This window comes from Enhydra lutris, unplaced genomic scaffold, assembly GCF_002288905.1.
Source record: "Enhydra lutris kenyoni isolate GAN:26980312 unplaced genomic scaffold, ASM228890v2 scaffoldscaffold44, whole genome shotgun sequence".
NCBI classification, from domain to species: Eukaryota; Metazoa; Chordata; class Mammalia; order Carnivora; family Mustelidae; genus Enhydra; species Enhydra lutris.
In genome coordinates, this window is record NW_019154128.1 from 12719794 (window position 1) to 12741947 (window position 22154).

The window sequence follows — 22154 nt, forward strand, 5'->3', positions numbered from 1 at the left end:
TTGGGGGACAGGTTGAGGGATAGAAATAAAGATCTCACTTTGCAATGCTTTTGAATAAATGCTATCCTAAAATCATTCCTGTGCATGTTTTATATCTATTATTTACTTATAGATTATATATCATATTCCCTCATCCCTCAACTCTGAAGATTCCATTATTTTCTGTGCCACTCTTAATGCATGATTAAGAAAATGATAACTATGAAATTATTTATTTATAAGATTTTATTTGAAAGAGAATGAGCGAGCAAGCGAGAGAGCACAAGCAGGGGATGAGGAAGAAGCAGGCTCCCCGCTGAGCAGGGAGCCTGACGTGGGCTGGATCCCAGGACCCTGAGATCAGAACCTAAGCTGAAGGCAGACACTTAACTGACTGAACCACCCAGGCGCCCTGAAATGATACTTTAATAACACTTAGGATTCTTTTATACCAATTGTTAATACAGTTGGGTTTGGTTTTAAGCAGGTCTTGAACTCAAGATCCTAAGATGAAGAGTCCTACACTCTACCAACTGAGTCAGCTGGGTGCCCTGTAACAGGTTAAGAGATTTTTTTTTTTTTTTAACAAATCTTGTCATTTCTGTTTTGCTTGCACAGTAACTTTGCTTCTGTGTTAAATCCTCTATGATCATTTGGAAGACATTTTAAACAGCATTAGACTTCACACATGGAGTCCCAACCACAACCCAAGCGTACTCACGGAACTGAAACTGGAATCACTGTTACCAAGCAGGGGCAACTGTGCTTAGCCAACAGCGACTGCAAGATGCCACTGACCTGAGATGCTTCTCAATCGCAAAGAAATTAAAACATGAAAAAGTGCATTTCCGAATAAATTTTGGCCATGAACCCGGTCCCATGACATCCTTCTAGAAGCTGGTATTCCACTCTGCGTTATGTTTTTTTTTTTTTTTTTTGAGTATTAAGTGGGCTCGCTAAGAAGGAAAAGCCAATAGCAACTGCTGCCGCCAGAGCATGGGACCCTCAGCCCAGCCCCCCAGCATTTTCACTAAGCACCCCAGGAAAACCTGTTTTGTACTGAAGGGTACTTACTAGTAGGTTGAGTTATACCTCCTGGGAAACACCTGCTTCAAATCAGGAAAATGGGTCTACAGACAAGTCACTTCAACGGTCCAGAAACTGACATACTTATCAGCTCAGCCTGAGACAACGCAAGTTATTGATACTCTTGCCTCAGGGCCCAAAAATTCAGTAACCAAGAAAAATACACAAAAGCAACATTTAAAAGGATCAAAACAAATGTGAAAACCCCGACGAACCAAGATCGGGTTTTAAATAAAGACAGAATTGCTTTTGCGTTTGTCTCAGGCTCCAACATAGCAGGCAGGGCTGTCGCTGGTCCAGCCGGCTTTACAGGGACAGACGAGAGGTCAGGGACGCTGTGCGGCCACACCAGCTTCACATGCAAATGAGCAACAAGAACAGCCATTTTCATAGGCAGGACAAACAATTTTCAATAGTAGGTGCCAAATGGGATGCAGGCTGCTAAGCAGCAGAGTGTGGATTATTTGCTGTATTTTTCTTAAAAAGGAATGAAGTTTATGAAAGATGAAGGCAACGTGTACCTGCCAGGTAGGAGCATTTACGAAGCCAGAGTCACTAAAATGGTGTAGTATTTTACAGCGTTAACAAAAACAATAGAACAGAATGGAGAGATGAGAAATGGATGACATATGTTGGAAATTGGTGTGCAACAGGCTGGCAGGATGTTGGCACAATTAGCTAGCAGAATGCAAAAAATTAGATCCCTGACTCCATACAGTAAACACCAGTAAATTCAAGATGGATTAAAATCCTAATATATTCTGCACTTGAGAGGTAGGATGAAGACTTGAAAACTACTGGAAGAATACATGAACTTGACATGGCAAGGATTCTTTGAACAAGAAAGACAGGAGTACAAACCATAGAAGACTGATAAATAAAAAAGGCCCCATAAACGAAGTATTAAAAAAAAAAAAAGGCTATGTTTTGCAACACATATAAAAAAAGGATTAGTATCCAAACTATACATAAAAAACTACAAACAAAAAAAGTGGCAAACCAAAATAAGCAAAGGATATGAGCAATCATTTCAGAGGAAATTCAAATGGCCACGTAGAGAGGTTTGCCTCACGTGCAACTAGATATACAAATTAAAACAAACTACTTCACAGTCACATAACCAGCAAATTTAAAGTCTGACACTATCAGCGTTAACTGAGAATGGAGACAGGTAGAAAAACGAGAATTTCTGTACATTTCTAGTGGAAGTGAAAACTAGTATACCTTTAGTACAATGCATTTGCAATATTAACTTGAAGGTATGCATACCTAATAACCTAGTTAATTTTATTTCTAGGCAAAACTAGAAAAAAACTAGTACACGTGCTCAAGGGACACATGCCAGGAAGCCCACTGCATCAGTTTTTTTTTAGTAAAGAGTTACAGATCATCTAAATATCCCTCAATGGGGAAAATGGTTACATTGTTGTACAGCCATACAAAGGAATATTATGCCAGTTTTTGTTTAACTATTAGCTTGTTTTATAGAACAGGGGATGTAGAGGTAATAATGTGAGCAGATAAACTCAAACCCGAGGCTGGGAATAACATCCTTTCCTCCCCATAATACCCTTAGCCAAATCAAAACAAAACGGTTGATGTGTGGGGGAGGGGGTAATGAGATGGCTGACCCCTTGTGGTGGGTGATATCTGCCTCTTGCTGCAACTTCATTCCCCTTCTCCATCTTCTGAATAGGTAAATCTTAACTTTTGGATAGACCACAAATCAAAACCTGTAAATATCATTCACAGCTCAGCCAACATTCTTCTAAGTTTCCTTCCTTGTAACAGAGTTTACTGTTTACTTTCATTAACCAAGTCACATATATACTCTCTGAGCCTAGTGATCTTTAAACTTTCCAATGTCATTAAACCTTTACTCAAATCAATTCTTAGATGGAATCCCAAGAAATAACATAGAAAAAAGCAGAACTGCTCCGGAGGTTGAAAAACGGTAACCTTGTAATTATAACATTTTAGGGAGTTTGAACTACATGAAAATTCTTAAGACTATGAAGATTATTTCGGAGTATATATAATTTTGAAATGTGAACTCTTCCTGAAATGCTTTTACATTCCTAAAGAACCTGTAATTCCAGGATTAATAAAATCCAGTTACTACAACAGGATCAAAGTTCTAGAACACTGATTGCCAGTCTTACCTAAGATCAGTTTCAATAGCAAATATTAAATATTTAAAATTGCTTAGATGATGCTTACTCATAAGCAAAAATCTCATGAAAATAAACTCCACAGTCCTCTAAATCATGTCACTGTGGAATTCTGCCAAAATAAATTGCACCTCATGTCTTCAAGACTTAGTAATGAGACAAACTCCTCTGCATTAGTGAGTGCACAAGTGAAAATAAGCACAAATGACCCAGGAGAGGGAAAGAAGGTATGAGACCCCTACATCAAGAGTAATTCTTGGATTGTACTGGTACTCTTCACCTCAAATACATGCCCAAGTATTTTCATCAGAAGTAGATATTATGTAAAATATTAAAGATAATAAAAAATAGAAAATAAATGGAAAACACATTTGTTGTACGGATCTAATTATTCAAGAAATCACTATTGCCATTATAAACTAGGGTTATTAGTCAAGGGGGAAAAAATTCCCAAAACTTTGACTCCACCCATATTTGAAAGGTATGGTGTTTTGTTTGCCCCACTAGAGTTGTAGGTATAAGGGACAGAAGGATAACTAACCTCCTAATACCAAGATCACGTACGCTTCATTCCTGAACTAGAAGAGCAAACCATCACTTACATTTGAACAGGAAACCATGTATTTAGTCAACAGAAGTGTCTGCCAGGTAGAATAAAACTAAAACAAAATTAGGGGCAGGAGAGAAGAGACCACAGCAGGAAAACCAGCAAGAAGAGAACCAGCACCGATGTAGTCACGGCCTGAAAAGAAACTTATTCTTTATTAGTAGCTACCCTGGTTTACTTCTAGACCACAAGGTAACAAACATAATCCAAAACAATGGGCAAAAATAAACACCTGCTCAGCATTTTCATTAAAGCTTACAGAAAAATTACCAAAATTGAATAGAAAAAAAAAAATCTTAAAGCAATTGAATGAACATAGACAACAATACAAAAGAAATCATCATAATGCCCACCAATTTATTTGCAAAACCAAGTAACTACGAACTGCTTTGAGATAACTTAAATTCTGGTCATAATGACTGTTACATTAGTATTTCACTGTCTTACAAATACAATGGATTTTGTGCATTGTGTTAATATATGAAAAAAAAATCACAATATGCGATTCCTTAGTATTTAGCCACCCAAAACAGTGTTCTAAAATCTTTAACAAATGCTTTCCCTTACTAGTTAAACCAGATTATCTTCAAGACACAAAGGCAACTTAGAAGAGGAAATGTGAATTTGAGAAGTCACTGAAAAATGGGATCTAAATTCAAGACAAGAAAGTATGATTTGGCCAGCAAAAGAAATTCAATGGACAAGTTCTGGTTAATTTCTGTGATTGAAGCTGAATAAAAACTCAGTTTAACTCCAGCAACAATGCTCTGGTTTGACTGTATACTTTCCCACATCCGGAAAACACACACATTTGTCTTCTAATGATCAATTTGTTGTCTGAAAACAAAAATGCCATTCATAACATCAAAATACTTATTTCCTTATTAATGCATGGTCTCATCCCATCAAGTATTTCAGGTAGTTTAGTTTGGAATATAAACTAGTAATACTCTAATTTCTGACTCAAATGTTGGGCTAATATTATAGAAACATCTCTCCTCAACTGATACCATCTGAAACCTGGTCATTAAAAGACTTTTTTTTTTTTAAAAGATTTTTATTTATTTATTTGACAGTCAGAGATCACAAGTAGGCAGAGAGGCAGGCAGAGAGAGAGAGGAAGGGAAGCAGGCTCCCTGCTGAGCAGAGAGCCCGATACGGGGCTCGATCCCAGGACCCTGAGACCATGACCCGAGCCAAAGGCAGAGGCTTAACCCACTGAGCCACCCAGGCGCCCCAACTTTTTTTTTTTTTTTTTAAGATTTTATTTATTTGTCAGAGAGACAGGCACAGCGAGAGAGGGAACAAAAGCAGGGGGAGTGAGAGAGGGAGAAGTAGGCTTCCTGGGGAGCAAGCAGCCCAATGTGGGGCTCGATCCCAGGACGCTGGGACCATGACCCGAGCTGAAGGCAGACGCTTAGCGCTTAACGACGAGCCACCCAGGCGCCCCATTAAAAGACATTTTGAAGACGGACTAGGAAAACAAAACAAAACAAAAGACCTCAGAGGGCATGACAGCACCATCTCTTTACCCCTAGGGAGACTGATTTATTATATGGAAACTTAGCATCTGAGTTCTAAATTTTGCTACGGTTTCTTATGAAGACCAAGTGCCTAGTCATGTGGCTAGAGAGCCCACCAAGCACTATGAAAAGACATCAAAACCCAGCTGAATGCCCCACATATGGAAAAAAACAAACCAAAACTGACTTAAGGACTTAGGAAGAATTCAGAGTTGCAATCGCTTTTAACTAAATACATTTAAAACAAAAAGCTCAAGTGTCTTAAGTAAATATTTTAATTACCAAGCCTCATAATTGGGCAAGAAAAATGAGACAGAAATTAGAAATTTTTAAAAAATGCCTCTAAGGCAACTTTACTCAACTCTGTTCAATGTTCTGAAAATTGAAAATCTAATTGAAAAACATCAACATGAAAGTCCTGACCCATTTAATGGTCATTAAAAAAAGAAAAGTCCTATCTTTATCTGGCCAACCCCATGTGACATCTCATTTGTGGCAAAATGATTTTATTTCAAATAACACCAACTCACAGTCATTGAAGACATCTTGAAAGACTGAAGTGATCTGAATATATGCAATATGAAAACCGAACTCTTTTGTTAAGCTTAACCTCAAAACAGGAGTTTCCCAAGTTGAAACCCATCATAGGAATTTTCTGACAAAATACAAAATCAAAGACTCCACCTTGTTCGTCTTCCTAAGCAGAACAGTGACCACAGTCACCATCTTCCCCCATCTGAATTTTATGTGAAATCGACATGTTAAGATTCACTTAGTAGGGCACTGTGATGTTTGGAGTCAATGAACACACGACACAGCCATCCCAACGGACAAAGCAGCAACTGTGAAAGTCTGGGGGATGCCACGGAACCTTTCCAGGAGGTCTATGAGATCAGAACTATTTCTAATACTTACTCTTTTTCAACCCACTGATGCTTGCACTGACTGTGCAAAAGAAACAGGAGGTAAAACTGCAGGTACCTCGGTGGGAATCAACACGGACGACAACCCATTAGCTGCTACTGTATCTTCATGCCGCACTCAGAGAAAAGGAAGGGGGAAAGCCAATTTCAGGGGACAGTGCCCTCGGCGAGGCAGTAAGAATTTTTATTACACATCTACCCTGGAGTACGCATCTTTTTAATATCCTGAACGATGACATGCGAAGCACCTGCTTCTACAGCACGCCGGAAGTGTGATGGCTGTCGCTTCTGCTAGTAAGCTGTGCGCTGAACCAGCTGCTTCCGAGGAGCGCCATTTCTACTTGAAAGAATGACTGACAGACTATGGTGAGTCAGCAGACATTCTCTCGGGAGTAAATGAAGTCAGCCTGTCACTCAAGGAAAACGACTGACAATATTTGGTGCAGAGACAAAAACGTCACCTTTCAAATGAAAATCAGAATTCTGAAAAATCTGTATCCATTGCCATGAGCTTGACAGTTTCCCAATACTTAAAGTATTTTTTCTGATGAGATGTGTTATATTAAGAAAAAAAATTTAAACACTGCATAATAACATGTCAATATTCGGAAGAACCATGTAATTCAACAAACTTGTATTTTCCAAAAGATCAATCCATGATGTTACCAAATCATGCCCAAGTAGGACATCCATTCAAAACTCCCAACAAGATAGATCAGATGGGTTTTAGTGTAAGAGTACAAAGTGGACGGATAGTTTCAGACTTCACACCGCACCTAAACTTCAAGAAACTACCAGTTCCGAAGTTCTGATCAGGAATCAAACAGAACAGTCGCGACTGCCTAAAACTATTAAAATACTCTCTTCCAAATACACACATTTGTGTGAGGCCAGATTTCTTCGTATACTTCCAACAAAGTGCCACATTTGCAACAAAATGAACACACAATCAGATAGGAGAATCCAGCCCAACATTAAAGGGTCTACAAAAACGAAAACCAGCGCACCTTCTCACACTAAATTTTTTAGATTTGGAAAATAACTGTTTTTCAAAAAAACAATGGTACTTATGTTACCAGGCAATGGTTTCATTTTTTAATGAATTAAAGTAGTATGTAAAATTTCTTGGCTTTAATTTCTAATGTGATAAATAACGTAAATAAAATAAAAACCCATAAAAGCAAAGTTCTTTGGGATCTTTAACCTTTAAAAATATAAACTGAAAAAATATATATATAAATGGGTCCTAAGACTCAAGTATTTGAAAGCAGCTAGACTAGAAAATGCAGATTAGTAAAGACTGAGTTCCATTTTTTTCTTTTGCTAATTCACACATTATTTGTATTTCAAGGGTCACTAAACCACCTGAAAAGGTTTTTTGAAAGCAGGGGGGTTTGGAGTGAAGAGGAGGTTAATTAGTACTGTCTTACACAGTTTCGTTAATTCCTCTTTGGAATTATGATTCACCTACATGGTTTTGTATGAAAAATTTCACAATAAATATCCCAACTATGTAAAATGTTTAAAAATTACATTCAAGACTGGATTTTACTTTTAAAAACATACCAAATAGTAATATGTCACGCTGTTTTTATCAATTCTTTATTTAGGTAACAAGTTGGTTATGTTCACTGTATTGTATGAAACATCACAATATCATACTGGAAAGGTACTATCAGTACAGGGTTGGATCAGAGTGGACAGTATGAACAATAAACCATTTTGCATTCTTCATTCCCTATCTTTTTACAACTCCCCGAACCCAGTAAAGGGACAGATAGCTTTTAACATCATCATGTAAAGCACTTTAACTTACAAGGCTAAAATCTAAAGAATAAATAAAATATATTGTGGCAATAATTCCTTTTAGACCAAAAATCAGGTGCACAATAAATCAAATGATCAGGAAAGCTGTCTGTATTCAAATGTGTGGCTCTCCAGAAACAGCTTCAGGAAAATGTTACAGAACATATCATGAATTCCATTTCACACAGGACCAGATGATGACTCATTTTTAACTACACACAAGGGCAATTACATCCTGCTGAAACACAATTTAAACATATAGGAAGATGTTTACAAAGCATCCACAACATGTAAACCATGTACAAATGGATACATTCATTGCTTCTCCTACCCCAATAGCTTCTTTTCGATAAATATTTTACTCTTCATGTTCAGCATTCATTGGATTTACTACATGCAAAACTCAAAAAGAATTCAAGAATTCAAGGTTATTGTAAAAATAGAATTAAAATAATAATCTTCAAGTACCTTATGTGACAGCCACTCTGTACCGTGCCCAATGTTATAAAATGAAAGGTTACTGAACCCATGAAAATATCTCTGTAATATTTCCTTAGATCTAAAATAGATAATTTTAAATGTATTTATAGTCATTTCAATGTGATATTCTGAGCTTTTAAAATAAGGTAAACAATTAAAAATTATACCAAATTACACACAAAACTTGTATCTTAAAAGCTGAAAAATTAAAACTATAGAAACCCACATGTAAAACAAAATCACAATTTACATTATAAAGGCAAATCTCATCATTTAAAAAAATTTGCAGCAGTGAGATGTCAAAGCAAATTATAAATAGCCATAAATTAATCCATTTGGTTTCAAAAGATTTGCTAGTGAGAGCTGAAGGATGTAGTAGGTACATGCATAAAATTTGTAAGGGTTTATAATATTATTGCCAAATACACTTTATCTTGAAAAGCAGGCAATGTTACAATTTGGACATTATTGGAGAACCCAGTTTGGTAATACAGGTAAAATTAGAAAAAAAATTAAATAACAATTAATAATAAATATATGTCCTATAGTAAATTGCTCAAAGGAAATTTCAAGCCACAGAGCTGCAAAAGGCTTCCAACTTGGTGAACTGAGAAAGGAACATCCCATACAATTCTTTACTCTTACATGCTTATATGTTGTGTGTCTTGTCTAAAAAACAAAAAACAAAAACAAAAACATAATGTATCTTCAGAGTACGGCTAACTATATTCCCATGCACCTCAGGCAGAGTTTGTTATTTGTGGTGAAATAACTCCGTTGGTTCCTAGGGCCCAAAGTTCAAATACAGATGTAACCAGTATGCCTGAGGTCGGCAAAAAATACTGTAGAACAGGCAATGCTACAAGTGGCAATTATTAGAAAACACAAATATGAACAAATGATGGGAAATGCTAATGATTTTCTGCTCATATCACAAAACGGTGGGAATCCACAAGAATATTTTTCCCTTGTATTGAAGAAAATTGTGATTAAAAGTTTTTTTTCCCCCAATTTTCAGAATCAAAAGCATTTTAGAAGGTTTATAAGGCTACCATGGGTCTTCTAGATCTCCAGCACCCTACAGGAAGAGAAAAGGAAGAATATTATTATTATTATTTACCTCCACCACTGCCAGGTTGGATTGAATTTCAAAAGAAAACAAAATTAGATGAACAAATTACCTTCCTTTCTCTGTATGAAAAGGCACTTTTACAGAGAGGTGTGGGTAGTGTATACTGTGTGTATACACATGGATCTATCTAATACAGATAGGTAAGTGGTTGGGGTTTTTTTCCTTCCCTCTCCACCAAATGCCTTCCTCTTTCTCAAATCACTTAAAAATATTCTGGCATTGGAAAAATAGATAAAAAAACATCAGCTACATCCGAAGATCCAAAGTTTCAACTTAAGGCACCAGAATCAAGTTTAGATACATGATAAATAAAAACATGACAAAGAAAAGTTATATGTTCTACATTCACAAAATTCTTGTTTTAAGAAATACTTTCCCATGTGACTGATAGCCACCTGCATCTTAAAAACCTATCTTAACAAAAGCAAAACTCGTGTCTGCCACTATTTAAAATATCCTGTAATTCTTGCATTTCTTAGTATCTGATGAAAGCAAAGAGGACAGTCTCACATTCTTTAAAACGCTCATCATGACAACTCAGACATGTCAGTGTGTGTCCATACTGGCCAAAAATTAATATTCTGTACCACAAAAAGGGGATAAGAAACAGAATGGATTTGAGTAAGCAAGACTTCTCAAAATGTTTTCTTTTCATTAATGACAAAAGCCAAGCCAAAAGTTCTCTATATTTTCTACCAGTACAAAAGAATTTCTACGAGGTATTTTTCCAATATACCAAGCCTGATTATTTAAAATTTTTTTAATTTAAAAATAAGTACAACATGCATAGATTATTCCATATCACATGCTTTATTTGGACTTGAACACTTATAATTTCATTCTAAACACTTGGTTGACATACATTTTGATGTATGTAGTTAGGCTATACAGAATATACAAACCAAAGCTGCATCAATAATACATAGGTTTTTCAAAAATTAGGTTTCAATAAAGAATACAGAGAAAGGAAAAACAACCACACATCCAACAGCTCAGAACGTCTAAAAATAAAACTACAGAGATGTAAAATATAAACAAGTCAAAGAACACACAAATTATCATCCTTGGGAGGAAAAAAAATTACAGGCCAGAATCTGCCATTCTTTGAAGAACTAAAATCGCTAAAGAAAACACAAATTTATTACAAAGCTAACTATGAGTGTACTGATATGTAAAATAATGTGAAGCAGTAGAATTCTACAATTACAAGCTTTTCCACAATATAATGTCATCTTGCTTATCAGTAAGTAATCTCTAATCCTATCTAGTATGAAGTTAACTACTGATCTGAATAACTGTAGCCTCATTTCTGGCATACAATATGAAATGACATATAATTTTATTGAATTCAAAGTACTATAAATAGCCCATTTTAAACTATCTGATAAAGGTGTATGCAAAGGCCTTCTTAAAAAAACAAGGCTATAGGAGTGTAATAAAACTAGTTTACCAAGATTCAAATAACAAAACGGTTCTATAAATGCATACATTATACTTCCTAAGTAAAAACCAGCAAATCAAAAGATCACAAAAATATTACCACGAAGTCAAGTCATATTTGTTCACCACTCATCTTTGTCCCTGCATCTTCATTATAGCTGTCTAATTCAGCAAGAGCACTGTTTGATTCAGTACGGCTTGCCTGCATTGTCACTGGGCTTCCAGCATCACTGTTCGAAGAAGTAGCTGTGGCCGCTGGGTCAGCAGGGCTTTCTTCTCCCTCTACTTTAGCTAGCCTGTAACTAGTCAGCATCTCCTCCAGAAGTTGTCGGTAGTTTCCCCTATGATTAATTCTCATTTGCCTGAGAGCTTCCACCAATTTTCCCTGTGATCCACTTTCCTCTGCTTCCTCGGAGGCCTTTTTTTAAGATTCAAGACCCCAGTGTCAGTAGACAAACTAGGATATCACATGTATTTCATAACATCATCACAGCAAAACACTCATTTCTCTACCACGAGTCATAGAGTCTAAGCATGAGAACATTTCATTAAATAAGTATCAAGTCTTAGTTGTGTCAATAAAATTTCCACTTGAAATATCAAGTTAATTTCAGCAAATTACCATGAACTAGTTTACATCTTATTCACACTGGCGTTTGAAGCTTCCTCTGAAATTTACTTGGCTATTAGAATTCAACAGCAACACAAGCATTTCCTAAAACTGACTTGCTTAACAGAAAAAAACAGTAATTGGCTAGAATGATTTAGTACAAAAGGAAATTAGTGTTTAAAGCAATAGGAGAGGACAGAAAAGCAGGCCATTAGAACATTAGTTTCTTCATCACTGCTGCTAAGTAATAGGTAAGGAGAGGAGGTACAAAATGTAGAACTATATAAATTTCGACTGCATTTTCGGGAAATTCTAATGCTGTTGTGGGTGAAAATTCCTCTTTGATCTTAGATATTTTAATAAAAACATTTCTAGATCAAAATAAACTATTTTAAATCTAATAATAAGATATGAACAGGAAACTCACTCCTTTTATGTTTTATTAAATTTTGGAAAACTTGTAGGTTTCTACAACAGCAGCTACTTAACCTTGTTAGCAGGACAAGCTCTAACATGGAAGGTGATCACAGTTAAGAGTTAAGCTGATGGTCTAAATGCAAGACAACCTTACACTGTGTGCCTCCTGATGTGATGAATTAGGGATGCAGAACCACGTCCTATGTTCTCGCCTAAAAATGTTTAATATAAATATAATAAAGTGAATTCCCAATTTACAGGAAAACAGGGAATAGAGGATTGCATTAAAGGACACCACAAGAAAATAATCATATGATCCAGAATGTAGGACATCCTGTTCAAAGTTGGCTCAGAGTCTTCTTTCTCAGTGGCAAGGGGAAAAAAAAAAAGTGGGGGCCTTATTACAGACATTATTAATATGCTTGACTGGTAACAGCCTGAGACCATCTTTCAAAATAACTATTATCACAGACACTCTATAGAGACAAGTGGGAAAATCTGGACTTGACACTAGATGACAATCTTAATTTTCATCGGTATGATTAATAGTATTATGGTCATGTAGAAAGACGTCCTCTTTTTTTCTCCTTTCTCAAGTAAACTCTACACCCAAGGTGGGGCTTGAACTCATGACCCCAGGATCAGGAGTTGCACACTTTACCAACTGAGCCAGCCAGGCGCCCATTTGAAATGTCCTCATTTTTAAGAGCGGCATGCCAAAATATGCCAAAATGATGCCTGCAATTTGCTGTCAAAAGGTTCAGTGGAAAAAAAGGAAAAAAAAAAAAGTAGTGTACACGTACACACACACACACACACACACACACACACACACACACACAGAGCAAAGACGGTAAAATGTTAACTGCTGAATATAGGGAGAAGGTGGATCATTTCAATTTTGCTAGCTATTTGGAAGTCTTCATAAAAATGTTTGGAAAATAAAACTCAAAAAAGAGGTTACTGATAGAGATGATCCGACAGAAACTCTTAACCATCTCTGGAGACTGTTACCCTACAGTTCGGCAACAAAGACACAAAGAGAACACAAATATAACCACATAAAACATGGCAATGTTATGAGGAAAATGAGAACATCTGAACGCTTTGGGGAGGAAAAAAAACGTGCCCTTATGGCAAAAAGCAAGATATGACACTGTTCGTAGATATGTTTTATGTGTATGCATATGTCTATGTATCCACTGGTTTTAGGATATTTTTTTTAAGATTTATTTATTTATTTATTTGACAGAGATCACAAGTAGGCAGAGAGGCAGACAGAGAGAGAGGAGGAAACAGGCTCCCCGCCGAGCAGAGAGCCCGATGCGGGGCTCTATCCCAGGACCCTGGGATCACAACCTGAGCCGAAGGCAAAGGCTTTAACCCGCTGAGCCACTCAGGCGCCCCAGGATATTGTTTTTTAAAGATTTTATTTATTTGACAGAGAGACAGAGGTCACAAGTAGGCAGAGAGGCAGGCAGAGGGGTTGGGGGGAAGCAGGCTCTCTGATGCGGGGCTCGATCCCAGGACCCTGAGATCATGACCTGAGCTGAAGACAGAGGCTTTAACCCACTGAGCCACCCAGGCACCCTGGTTATAGGATATTATCCATAAAATGTCTGTGGGGAAAGGAAATACAGCCATATACAATTAATCATAATGGGCAGTGATGTTACATTTATTTTCTTTGAGTTCTCTAATTTTCTACCTCATGTATACTAATTGTAAAATGACTTTTCTTTCATTTTAAAAAATTTTTTAAGTATGGATTATGTATTTATTTAAAGTTTTATTTATTTATTTATATGACAGAAAGAGCAAGAGCAAGCACATGTAGGGGGAGCAGCGGGCAGAGGGAGAAGCAGCAGCAGGCTCCTTACTGAGTGGGGAGCTTGATGAGGTGCTTGATCCCATGACCCTGACCTGAGCCGAAGGCAGATGCTTAACAACTGAGCCACCCTGGCACCCCAAGTTTTTATTATTTAAGTAATCTTTACACCCAACGTGGGGCTCAAACTCATTCACACATGCTCTTCTGACTGAGCCAGCCAGGTACACCAAGTAACTTTTTTTTTTTTTTTTTTTTACAAATTTTTGCAAAATTTATCATATTCGAAGAACATAATAAAATGCACTGTTAAGATTTTTCTTACTTTTTCTCCCTTACCTCTTCCTTTTGTGCTAAATAAACATGTTTCTCCAAATAAAGTTTCTCATTTGTATCTATTCAGGAAAGGTTAAGATTGAGCAACAAAGTGAATGCTCTGCTAATCATAAACCTTATTCGTTTTTAATCAGGTTTTCCAAACGGCAATTTTCTACTTGATGGTGTATCACAAAAAACTTTTAACAGATGGCATAAAGACTCCTCCACCTCATACCCTGCCCCCGAAAAACTCAAACTGACAACTCCCTTTTTATTAAAAAATACTTCTAGGACACTGAAACAATTCTGGAGTGATTATCAACCCTCATTTAATACCAGGATTGCCTGTGGAGCTTAGAAGATTAAACAGATACGGAACACCTGGGCTGTTCAGTCCGTCAAGCATCTGGCTCTTGATTTGGGCTCAGGTCATGATCTTAGGGTCATGAAATCGAGCCCCATAATGGTTTCTTCGATAAACGGGGAATCTGCTTGTCCCTCTCCCTCACCTCCTCCCCCTGCTCACACTCTTTCTCCCTCTCTCTCTGAAATAAATAAATGAATAAAATCTTTAAAAAAATCATATAGGTACTAAAAGTTCTATCAATCTATACTCAGATGCATTGGGTTGGAGTGAGTTTTTTAAAGCCTGATAATAGAACCTCCAATACAGGTTCTACTTACTTGAACTTATTGATAAAAAGGTTGTGATTTGGGGGGCACCTGGGTGGCTCAGTGGGTTAAGCCTCTGCCTTCGGCTCGGGTCATGATCCCAGGGTCCTGGGATCGAGCCCCGTATCGGGCTCTCTGCTCGGCGGGGAGCCTGCTTCCTCCTCTCTCTCTACCCGCTTCTCTGCCTGCTTGTGATCTCTGTCTCTCAAATAAATAAATAAAATCCTTTAAAAAAAAAAAAAAGGTTGTGATTTGGTTGTATTTCAATTTTGGTGGCTTCTAAAGATAAAGCACCACTCACTCTCTGACACCTATTATCACAGTAAGCATCTATGCTTCTGTGAATTTTGTAGTAGTGATAGTTGGGGAGGAGTAGTTGCTTTAAAAAAAAAAAAAACTTTTAATTAAAACCAAACCTGTAAATCAAACTGGGATAAATTTACAATGGCTGGCATCACAGAGCCACTGAACTGAAAAGAACTTAACCTAATGACCACATTTAAAAGTCATTTTATCTCAAAGCAAATTACATTTCCCTATTGTGATGGGTAAAAGATGGATGGGTGAGACCTCCTCCCTAGCCATTTCACTTGACTCTTCAAAATACTGTTCTACCGCTCTCTTATGGATTTTCATTAGTATCAGAAAAGGAACCACTGTTCAGCTGCACTTTTTGTTTTTACCTGAACTCCCGTATACACCACATCATGTTTACACATCTATTACAGCAATTAATTCCACCTTGCTACTGTTCATAAGTCTTTCCAATTAGACTGTAAACTCTTTAAGATAAACAGAACTTCACATTCCTTTCTGTATCCTCCCTACCCCCTAGGGAAGGAAAATTAATGTTTGTGCTTAGAACTTTGTGGACATGATCTCATTTAATCCTCACAGGTATCCTACATAACAGGTACCACACCCTAATTTTTGTAAGTGAAGAAATTTATAGGCTCAGAGAGATTTAAGTTGTCAGGGTGACAATGCTAGTAGTGAGTGACACAGCTCCAATTTCTGTACAGGTGTAATTAACATTAATATCCCTCTGAATGTTCTTCTGAATACATTATGGTAAGTAACATTGTAAGCGCCCCACATAAACAGACACTTACTAAAGAAATAGTGCTTAAAATTATTGAAGTGGACCACAAATTATTTCATATTCAAATCTACAATGTATTTCCTTGATACAGAAAGACTAATGAAACTAAAAGACAAAAAAGTCATATTAGATTGGATCGTTAAAACTATTCTGCAAAATAAACTGAAGGCAATTATGGAGATGAGTATATGGAACTTTTCCCTCTGTTTCAATTTTCAAGGATTCACTGTCAGTTTAAAAGAATCAAATCTCTCATGCAAATACTGCTTTATCCCAAATAATACATAGGAATAGAGATCAATCAGACAGCAAACAGAAGGGGAAAATAAATTAAGAACATTTAAAAGATAAATTTAGCTAGTATTTATGTAGCATGTTTTAATGCAGTTGCCATAAGCAAAACGCTTCAAATAATTAACAATGGAGAAACTTGTAAAGAATGCTAATATAAATATTTACAGTGTTTTTTGTGGCATCCTATCTTCTGTTTGTTAGCTTAAAGTAATTTTTAGTGCTGAAAATCCTCAAATATGTGTTCATGAGATACAATTAATAGTGACCAAGGAAGAATCTAATTAGCTTGTTATTTGCTAGGATCACGTAAGATTTAGTGAATTTGAAATAATTTTAAAAAGTCATTTAGCGGGTCGAGACCACATAGCTAAGAGAAGTGGCAGGCTATACCATCCCTAAAAACAGACTAAAGTTTAGTGTATTTTCAAACAGTACTGATTGTCTCCATAAAAATGGAGAAGCTCTGACAAGTGAAAAAGAAACAATTTACCAAAAAAAAAACCTAGTATTCACATAGTCCTGAAACTGTAACATAAAAATGTAAAAGTAGCTATGTTTGTAACTAATCTATTTGAAATTAACAAAATAAAAAGACTGTATATAAAACTTAATGTGAAAAGGGAATACGGAGACTCTCTATGGCTTTTGTCCTCTCTTTCCTCCCTTCTTAAAAATCCAAATGCCTTAAAAAGATTTTGGATTACGATAAAAATGTGTATCATCTAAATGAAAAACAACTGATAAAAAAAACTGGACTTGACTGCTTAGTTTCAAAAACTTTATGAAATACTCATCATCAAAACCAGAATATCTTAACACTATTAAAGAGATTCACAAAAGAACAGGAAATGACCTTTCGCAGATAGAGAGAGAGGTGGGGTACAGACATACATGTAATCTCTAAATAACTTAGGCAATATTAGAAAGGTGTAAAGAGAACAGTTTTTGGAGTTCCCCTGACTTAGATTAAAATTCTGGCTGTACAATTTGTTTAGCTTTGCAACCTAGGCAAAGCAACTTCCTCTCACTGACTCTTAGTCCTACCTATAAAAACAAGGGTGTTGAGGACATCACCTATGACTTTATAATCCAACAGCTGGTAACTATGAGTCCCCCTCTACCCTTGAAATCAGCAACATATATGGCTACCTGATTAGCAGTATATTTTTAAAGATCAGAATCTAAATCAGTGAAACAGTTTTTGGTGGGTTTTTGGCGGGGGTGGGTTGGTTTGGTTTGGTTTTGTAATCTTTACACCTAACATGGGGCTTGAACTCATAACCCCTAGATCAAGAGCTGCATGCTCTACCGACTAAACCAGCTAAGTGCTCCCAACCTAGCACTTTAGAAGTAAAGGGCCGTGACCTCAGAGCCTTGCGAAATGTAAGAACATCTTAGAGCAAAATGCAGTTTTATTTTTTCTGGTCCTGTAGGTGATTATTCTCTTGGCGTCACAGACTCCTTGGGAGGAACTGATGAAAACCACACACATACTATACTTTGTGTTAAAAGCTGCGTATGTCCACAAACACATTTTCAAAACCTTTCTGGGGACTCACAAACCACCTAAGTATCCTAGCTAGACTCTTTTTCCAAAGATTTTAACAGTTGGGAAAATGTCAATATTGCCTGCATTAAGAAGTCTGAACATACTCCAAAAGGCTGAAAAAACAAATTTGGTAAACAACTTCAGAAGACTCCCCTAAATAGTGAGCTTTCTGAATATACTGTGGATGTTTTTAGTTTCTGACCTATAGAGGTGCCTGGGTGGCTCAGGTGGTTAAGCATCTTGTTCTCAGCTCAGGTCATAATCCCAGGGTTGTGGGATCCAGCCCCGTGTGGGGTACCATGCTGAGCATGGAGGTGCCTGGGATTCTCTCTCTTTCCCTCTTCCTTCGACCGCCCCCCCCCCAATCCTGCATGCATGCTCGCTCTTTCTCTCTAAAATTTAAAAAAAAAAAATTTTTTTTTAAAAAGGCATATTATAAAAACAAATTTTGGCTTATATTCTACTTGGCTTTTTGAAATACGTTATCCAAAAGATTTTCTTGCAATATAAGAAAGGTAAATGAATCCCTGTATCTAATGGTATTACCTATAGGCATTCACGGCAGGATAATTCTATCTCTGACATAAAGCAGACATTTTAGGAATCTAAATACATCTTGGATTAACTCTAGCATTCTTTTTTTTTTTTTTTAAATATCTGTACAAAAATTTTATTTTTGTTATTTAAAAAAACTCCAACTGTCAGCTCTGCCATTGCACTTCCTGGTCACGTCTTCTATGACACGGCACTGATCTAAGCCGAGAAACATGTTCAGAACACATTCGTGCCTAATGCACTGTCACAGAAGCACAAAATAAGTGCTAAGAATTCAATTAAATACCTATAATTACTTCATTTTTTTCTGCTTCTTTGTGTTTTAGAGTACATTTCTGCTAGTGCACATTTAGTATATTTTTGCTTCTACTACGGGAATTCAACATTTTTCTAAGGTTGTGATTATTCTGAAAGGGTAAAATAGTATTTCCCCACATAGTAGTCTGGGCTGCAAGTTAGTTTGTGCAGTAAATCGGGAAGTTTGATCTTGGCAATTATTTCACTAGTTGACTGCCAGCATCTCTTTAATCCAACACTGCACATGTTTCTAACAGATTAAAATACCACAGATACTCCTCTGAGTCTACTATCCTTCTGCTCCAAACATACGGTGGCTCCTCACTATCAAATGTAAAGTTCAAAAGGCCTCTCCAATCTCTCCAAAAATACTTCCTGCATCCTAAATTCTTATTTCTCGCCATAGCAGTTCTCTCCCTGCCCCAGGCAAAATCAGGTCCTTTCTTTAAAGATAACTCCTACTTTGTTCCTGCCCCTATCATCCACTTGAGCTATCATCCTCCTCATTTCATTTCTGTCACTCTGATAATTCTTCCCATCTCTTTTCTCTGAAACTCGGACCTTCCCAGCAATCACTGTGCAATTCACAAGGCAATTAATCACATCCTGTCTTTTATTATTTCTTTCTAACTTGTGTGTTTATCCCTCCATGGCAAGATGCACTGATGGTAGGGATGGGACCATGCCTGATGCTCTTCTACAGGATCTTGTCCCTACGTCAATTCACAACATGTGGCAGCCTGTCTGTGTTTGATCTGCTGAGGTTACTAGAAAGCCTGTATAGAAAGGTAGTAAGTATGCATCTCCTTAACTTACAGAATCATGTAATAATCCTATCCAAGGCCAGCATTTTTATCCTGAGCATTCCTCTTCTGTTTCATGACTCTGTTGTTTATTTATTCACTGTTTAGAGAGCTACTGTGTATAATAAGTACTTTTATATTTTTTAAAAAGTTTAAAACATTAATCTAAACATTAATTTAGGGGTGTGAAATAATTTTTAAAATTGTATCTGGAGTAAGAGCAGCCAACTTTCTTAAGGGACCTTGAAGAGATTTGGCAAGGCATAATGAGAATTTTTCAGGATTACAAACCAGGATTACATTTCCAAGCACATGAGGAAACATGAGCACTTAAATGGTAATGGTTAGTAATGATCAATAACTACCATCTGAGGGCTTTTTTCTTCTAACCATGATTCTGGATGCTGTGTGGAACCTAGGATCAGTCTCCCTTCACTCCACACCAGCCAACTACCATGGGCTTTTCAATTGTGTCAACAATTTGTCCTTGTTTGCCTGATTTAGGGTTCTCTCTAAATGTACCACATGACTTATCTTTATTTTTAAATGAATTTTCACAGCTTTAGGTACAAGTCTTAATACTTCGAGGGACCGGACACAAAAGAAAGACTCAGAACCACTGCTCGAGACCAAGACATAAAGCCTGCTATTAGCAAAATACAGTATTACTTTTATTCAACTCACTAAAATGCATAAATTGCAAAATTTTTCTTTTTTTGCAAGCATACTTTTATTGCTGAGAATAAAGAAATGCTAGGACATTGCTGTGCAACTTGCAAAATGGCTCAACTGAGAGGATACCTCATTTCTACCAGTGGTTGATGTCTCTCTTAAGACCTGCCCCCGAGGAGCTGGAGATTTGGAGAGTGAGTCTATTTCTTCTCAGTGAGTTTAATTACTAACTTAGGCTCCCTTCAATCTTTCAAAAATGTATGTTAAAAATTAAGTTATTCATTTATAGATGTCCAAAACCTTCAAAACCCTTTAAGGAAATACTTATTTGAATTACTGACCCTGAAACGTAGGGGAATTAAAAAATAAAAAAAGAAGGCACTGTTTTGTCTCCTGGTAGAAGTGCTAAGGAAAAAAAAAAAAAAAAAAAGAGGTGCAGCTGACAGCTCACTGGTATTTCCAAGGAAGGTAAAGGGATAGAGTTTTGCTCTGAGGAAGCACAGCAGGTTACAACAAAAAATGGTTATCTCAGTTCAAGACAAAATACCTACAAGTGGCAACATTAAGGTTAAGAAAGAAATTACCCTCAGGTATTCGACTGAGCACAGAGTGGGCACTGAAAGTCAGGTCTTTAATAGCCCATTTCTCTATAATTAAGTGCTAGTGATGGTAGCAGGCTGCTGAAGGAGAAAAGGAGATATTCAAAAGCATGTTCTTCACCTCAAAATTAAGATTTAAGGGAGAAGCAGAAGGAAAGGCAGACATACAGGGAGAACGTAAGTACAGCCCAACAAAAAGGTACTTGATGCCCATTAAGTGACAACAAACTTAACTACAAAACAGAACTGTATCTCTACCGCCATTTCTAGACAGTTCCTTAAACTGACTCCTTAACATGAAACATACTAATAGCTATAGATTTCATTATGTGAATGTATTATAACTAGTATTCACATCATAAAATTATTTTAAATGCTTAAGAAATAAAAGAAAACTTACCCCATCACTTTCTCGATGTGGATTCAGCCTACTATAAACAGCTTCAATAACATTGCGCCTGAAATAAATTATGCATTAGTTTTATTAAATTACAATTACCAAGCTTCTGAGTATTTAAAATACTTTATCCTCAAAAATTAACTGTCATGCTAAATGTTTGCCAAGAACATAGTTTCTACATTTCACTTAGAATTTGATTCAGCACAAGCCATTTGTTCTCATTTATAAAGGAAAGAAGGGCCTTCACCTTTAAATCACATAATAAATTATTCCCTTAAAAAAAAAAAAAATCCCTTTGGATGAAATTTTAAAGTTCTTCTCTAGTATAAGAACCATCAACTCATCTCATCTTTTGATAATTGATATACTTCTTCTCCAAAATTACTTAATTACTAATTATAAAGGAACTCAAAATTAGTTCTTTTTGTTCTACTTACTTGCCAGCAAGACCTCCCCCAGGAGGCAAATTTGGGATATTTTCTGCAGACAAGATGCGCATGACATGGGCAAGATCAGGCATTCCTTCCTCACCAGACTTCTCCATAATTTCTGCAGGTTTTTAAAAAGAATTCCTAAATTAATGTGTTTACTCAAGATTCAGAGAAAGGGCAACTATTCGGTAGTTATCAATTTTATTTATTTATTAATTTAAGCTCAAGTTAGTTAATATATAGTGTATTATTAGTTTCTCTAGTATCAGTTTTAAAATGTAAAAAAAGCAAACATTACCTTACTATCACACAAGGAATAAAAGTAATATAAAAAGTTATCTGCAGGGGCGTCTGGGTGGCTCAGGTCATGATCCCAGGGTCCTGGGATGGAGCTCCGCATCAGGCTCTCTGCTCAGCAGGGAGCCTACTTCCCAACCCCCTCCCCCCCCCCCCCCCCCCC

General features: G+C 36.7%; 1 protein-coding gene across 4 annotated transcripts in view; it reads right to left on the reverse strand.

Moving 5' to 3' along the window:
* Nucleotides 1-7876: 7876 nt before the first annotated feature.
* The window catches only part of LOC111155871 (protein phosphatase, Mg2+/Mn2+ dependent 1B), an 82261-nt gene continuing 67983 nt past the window's right edge, over nt 7877-22154 (reverse strand). For 3 of the 4 annotated variants that reach the window (XM_022516313.1, XM_022516315.1, XM_022516316.1), the window contains 3 exons: nt 21701-21812; nt 21264-21321; nt 10502-11565 (listed from right to left, as the gene is read on the reverse strand). In XM_022516313.1, the coding sequence (XP_022372021.1) occupies nt 11260-11565; nt 21264-21321; nt 21701-21812 (476 nt within the window). In that variant the 3' untranslated portion in view covers nt 10502-11259. Of the gene's footprint in view, nt 9654-10501; nt 11566-21263; nt 21322-21700; nt 21813-22154 lie in introns of those variants that run through there. The other variant, XM_022516314.1, reaches the window with a different exon arrangement.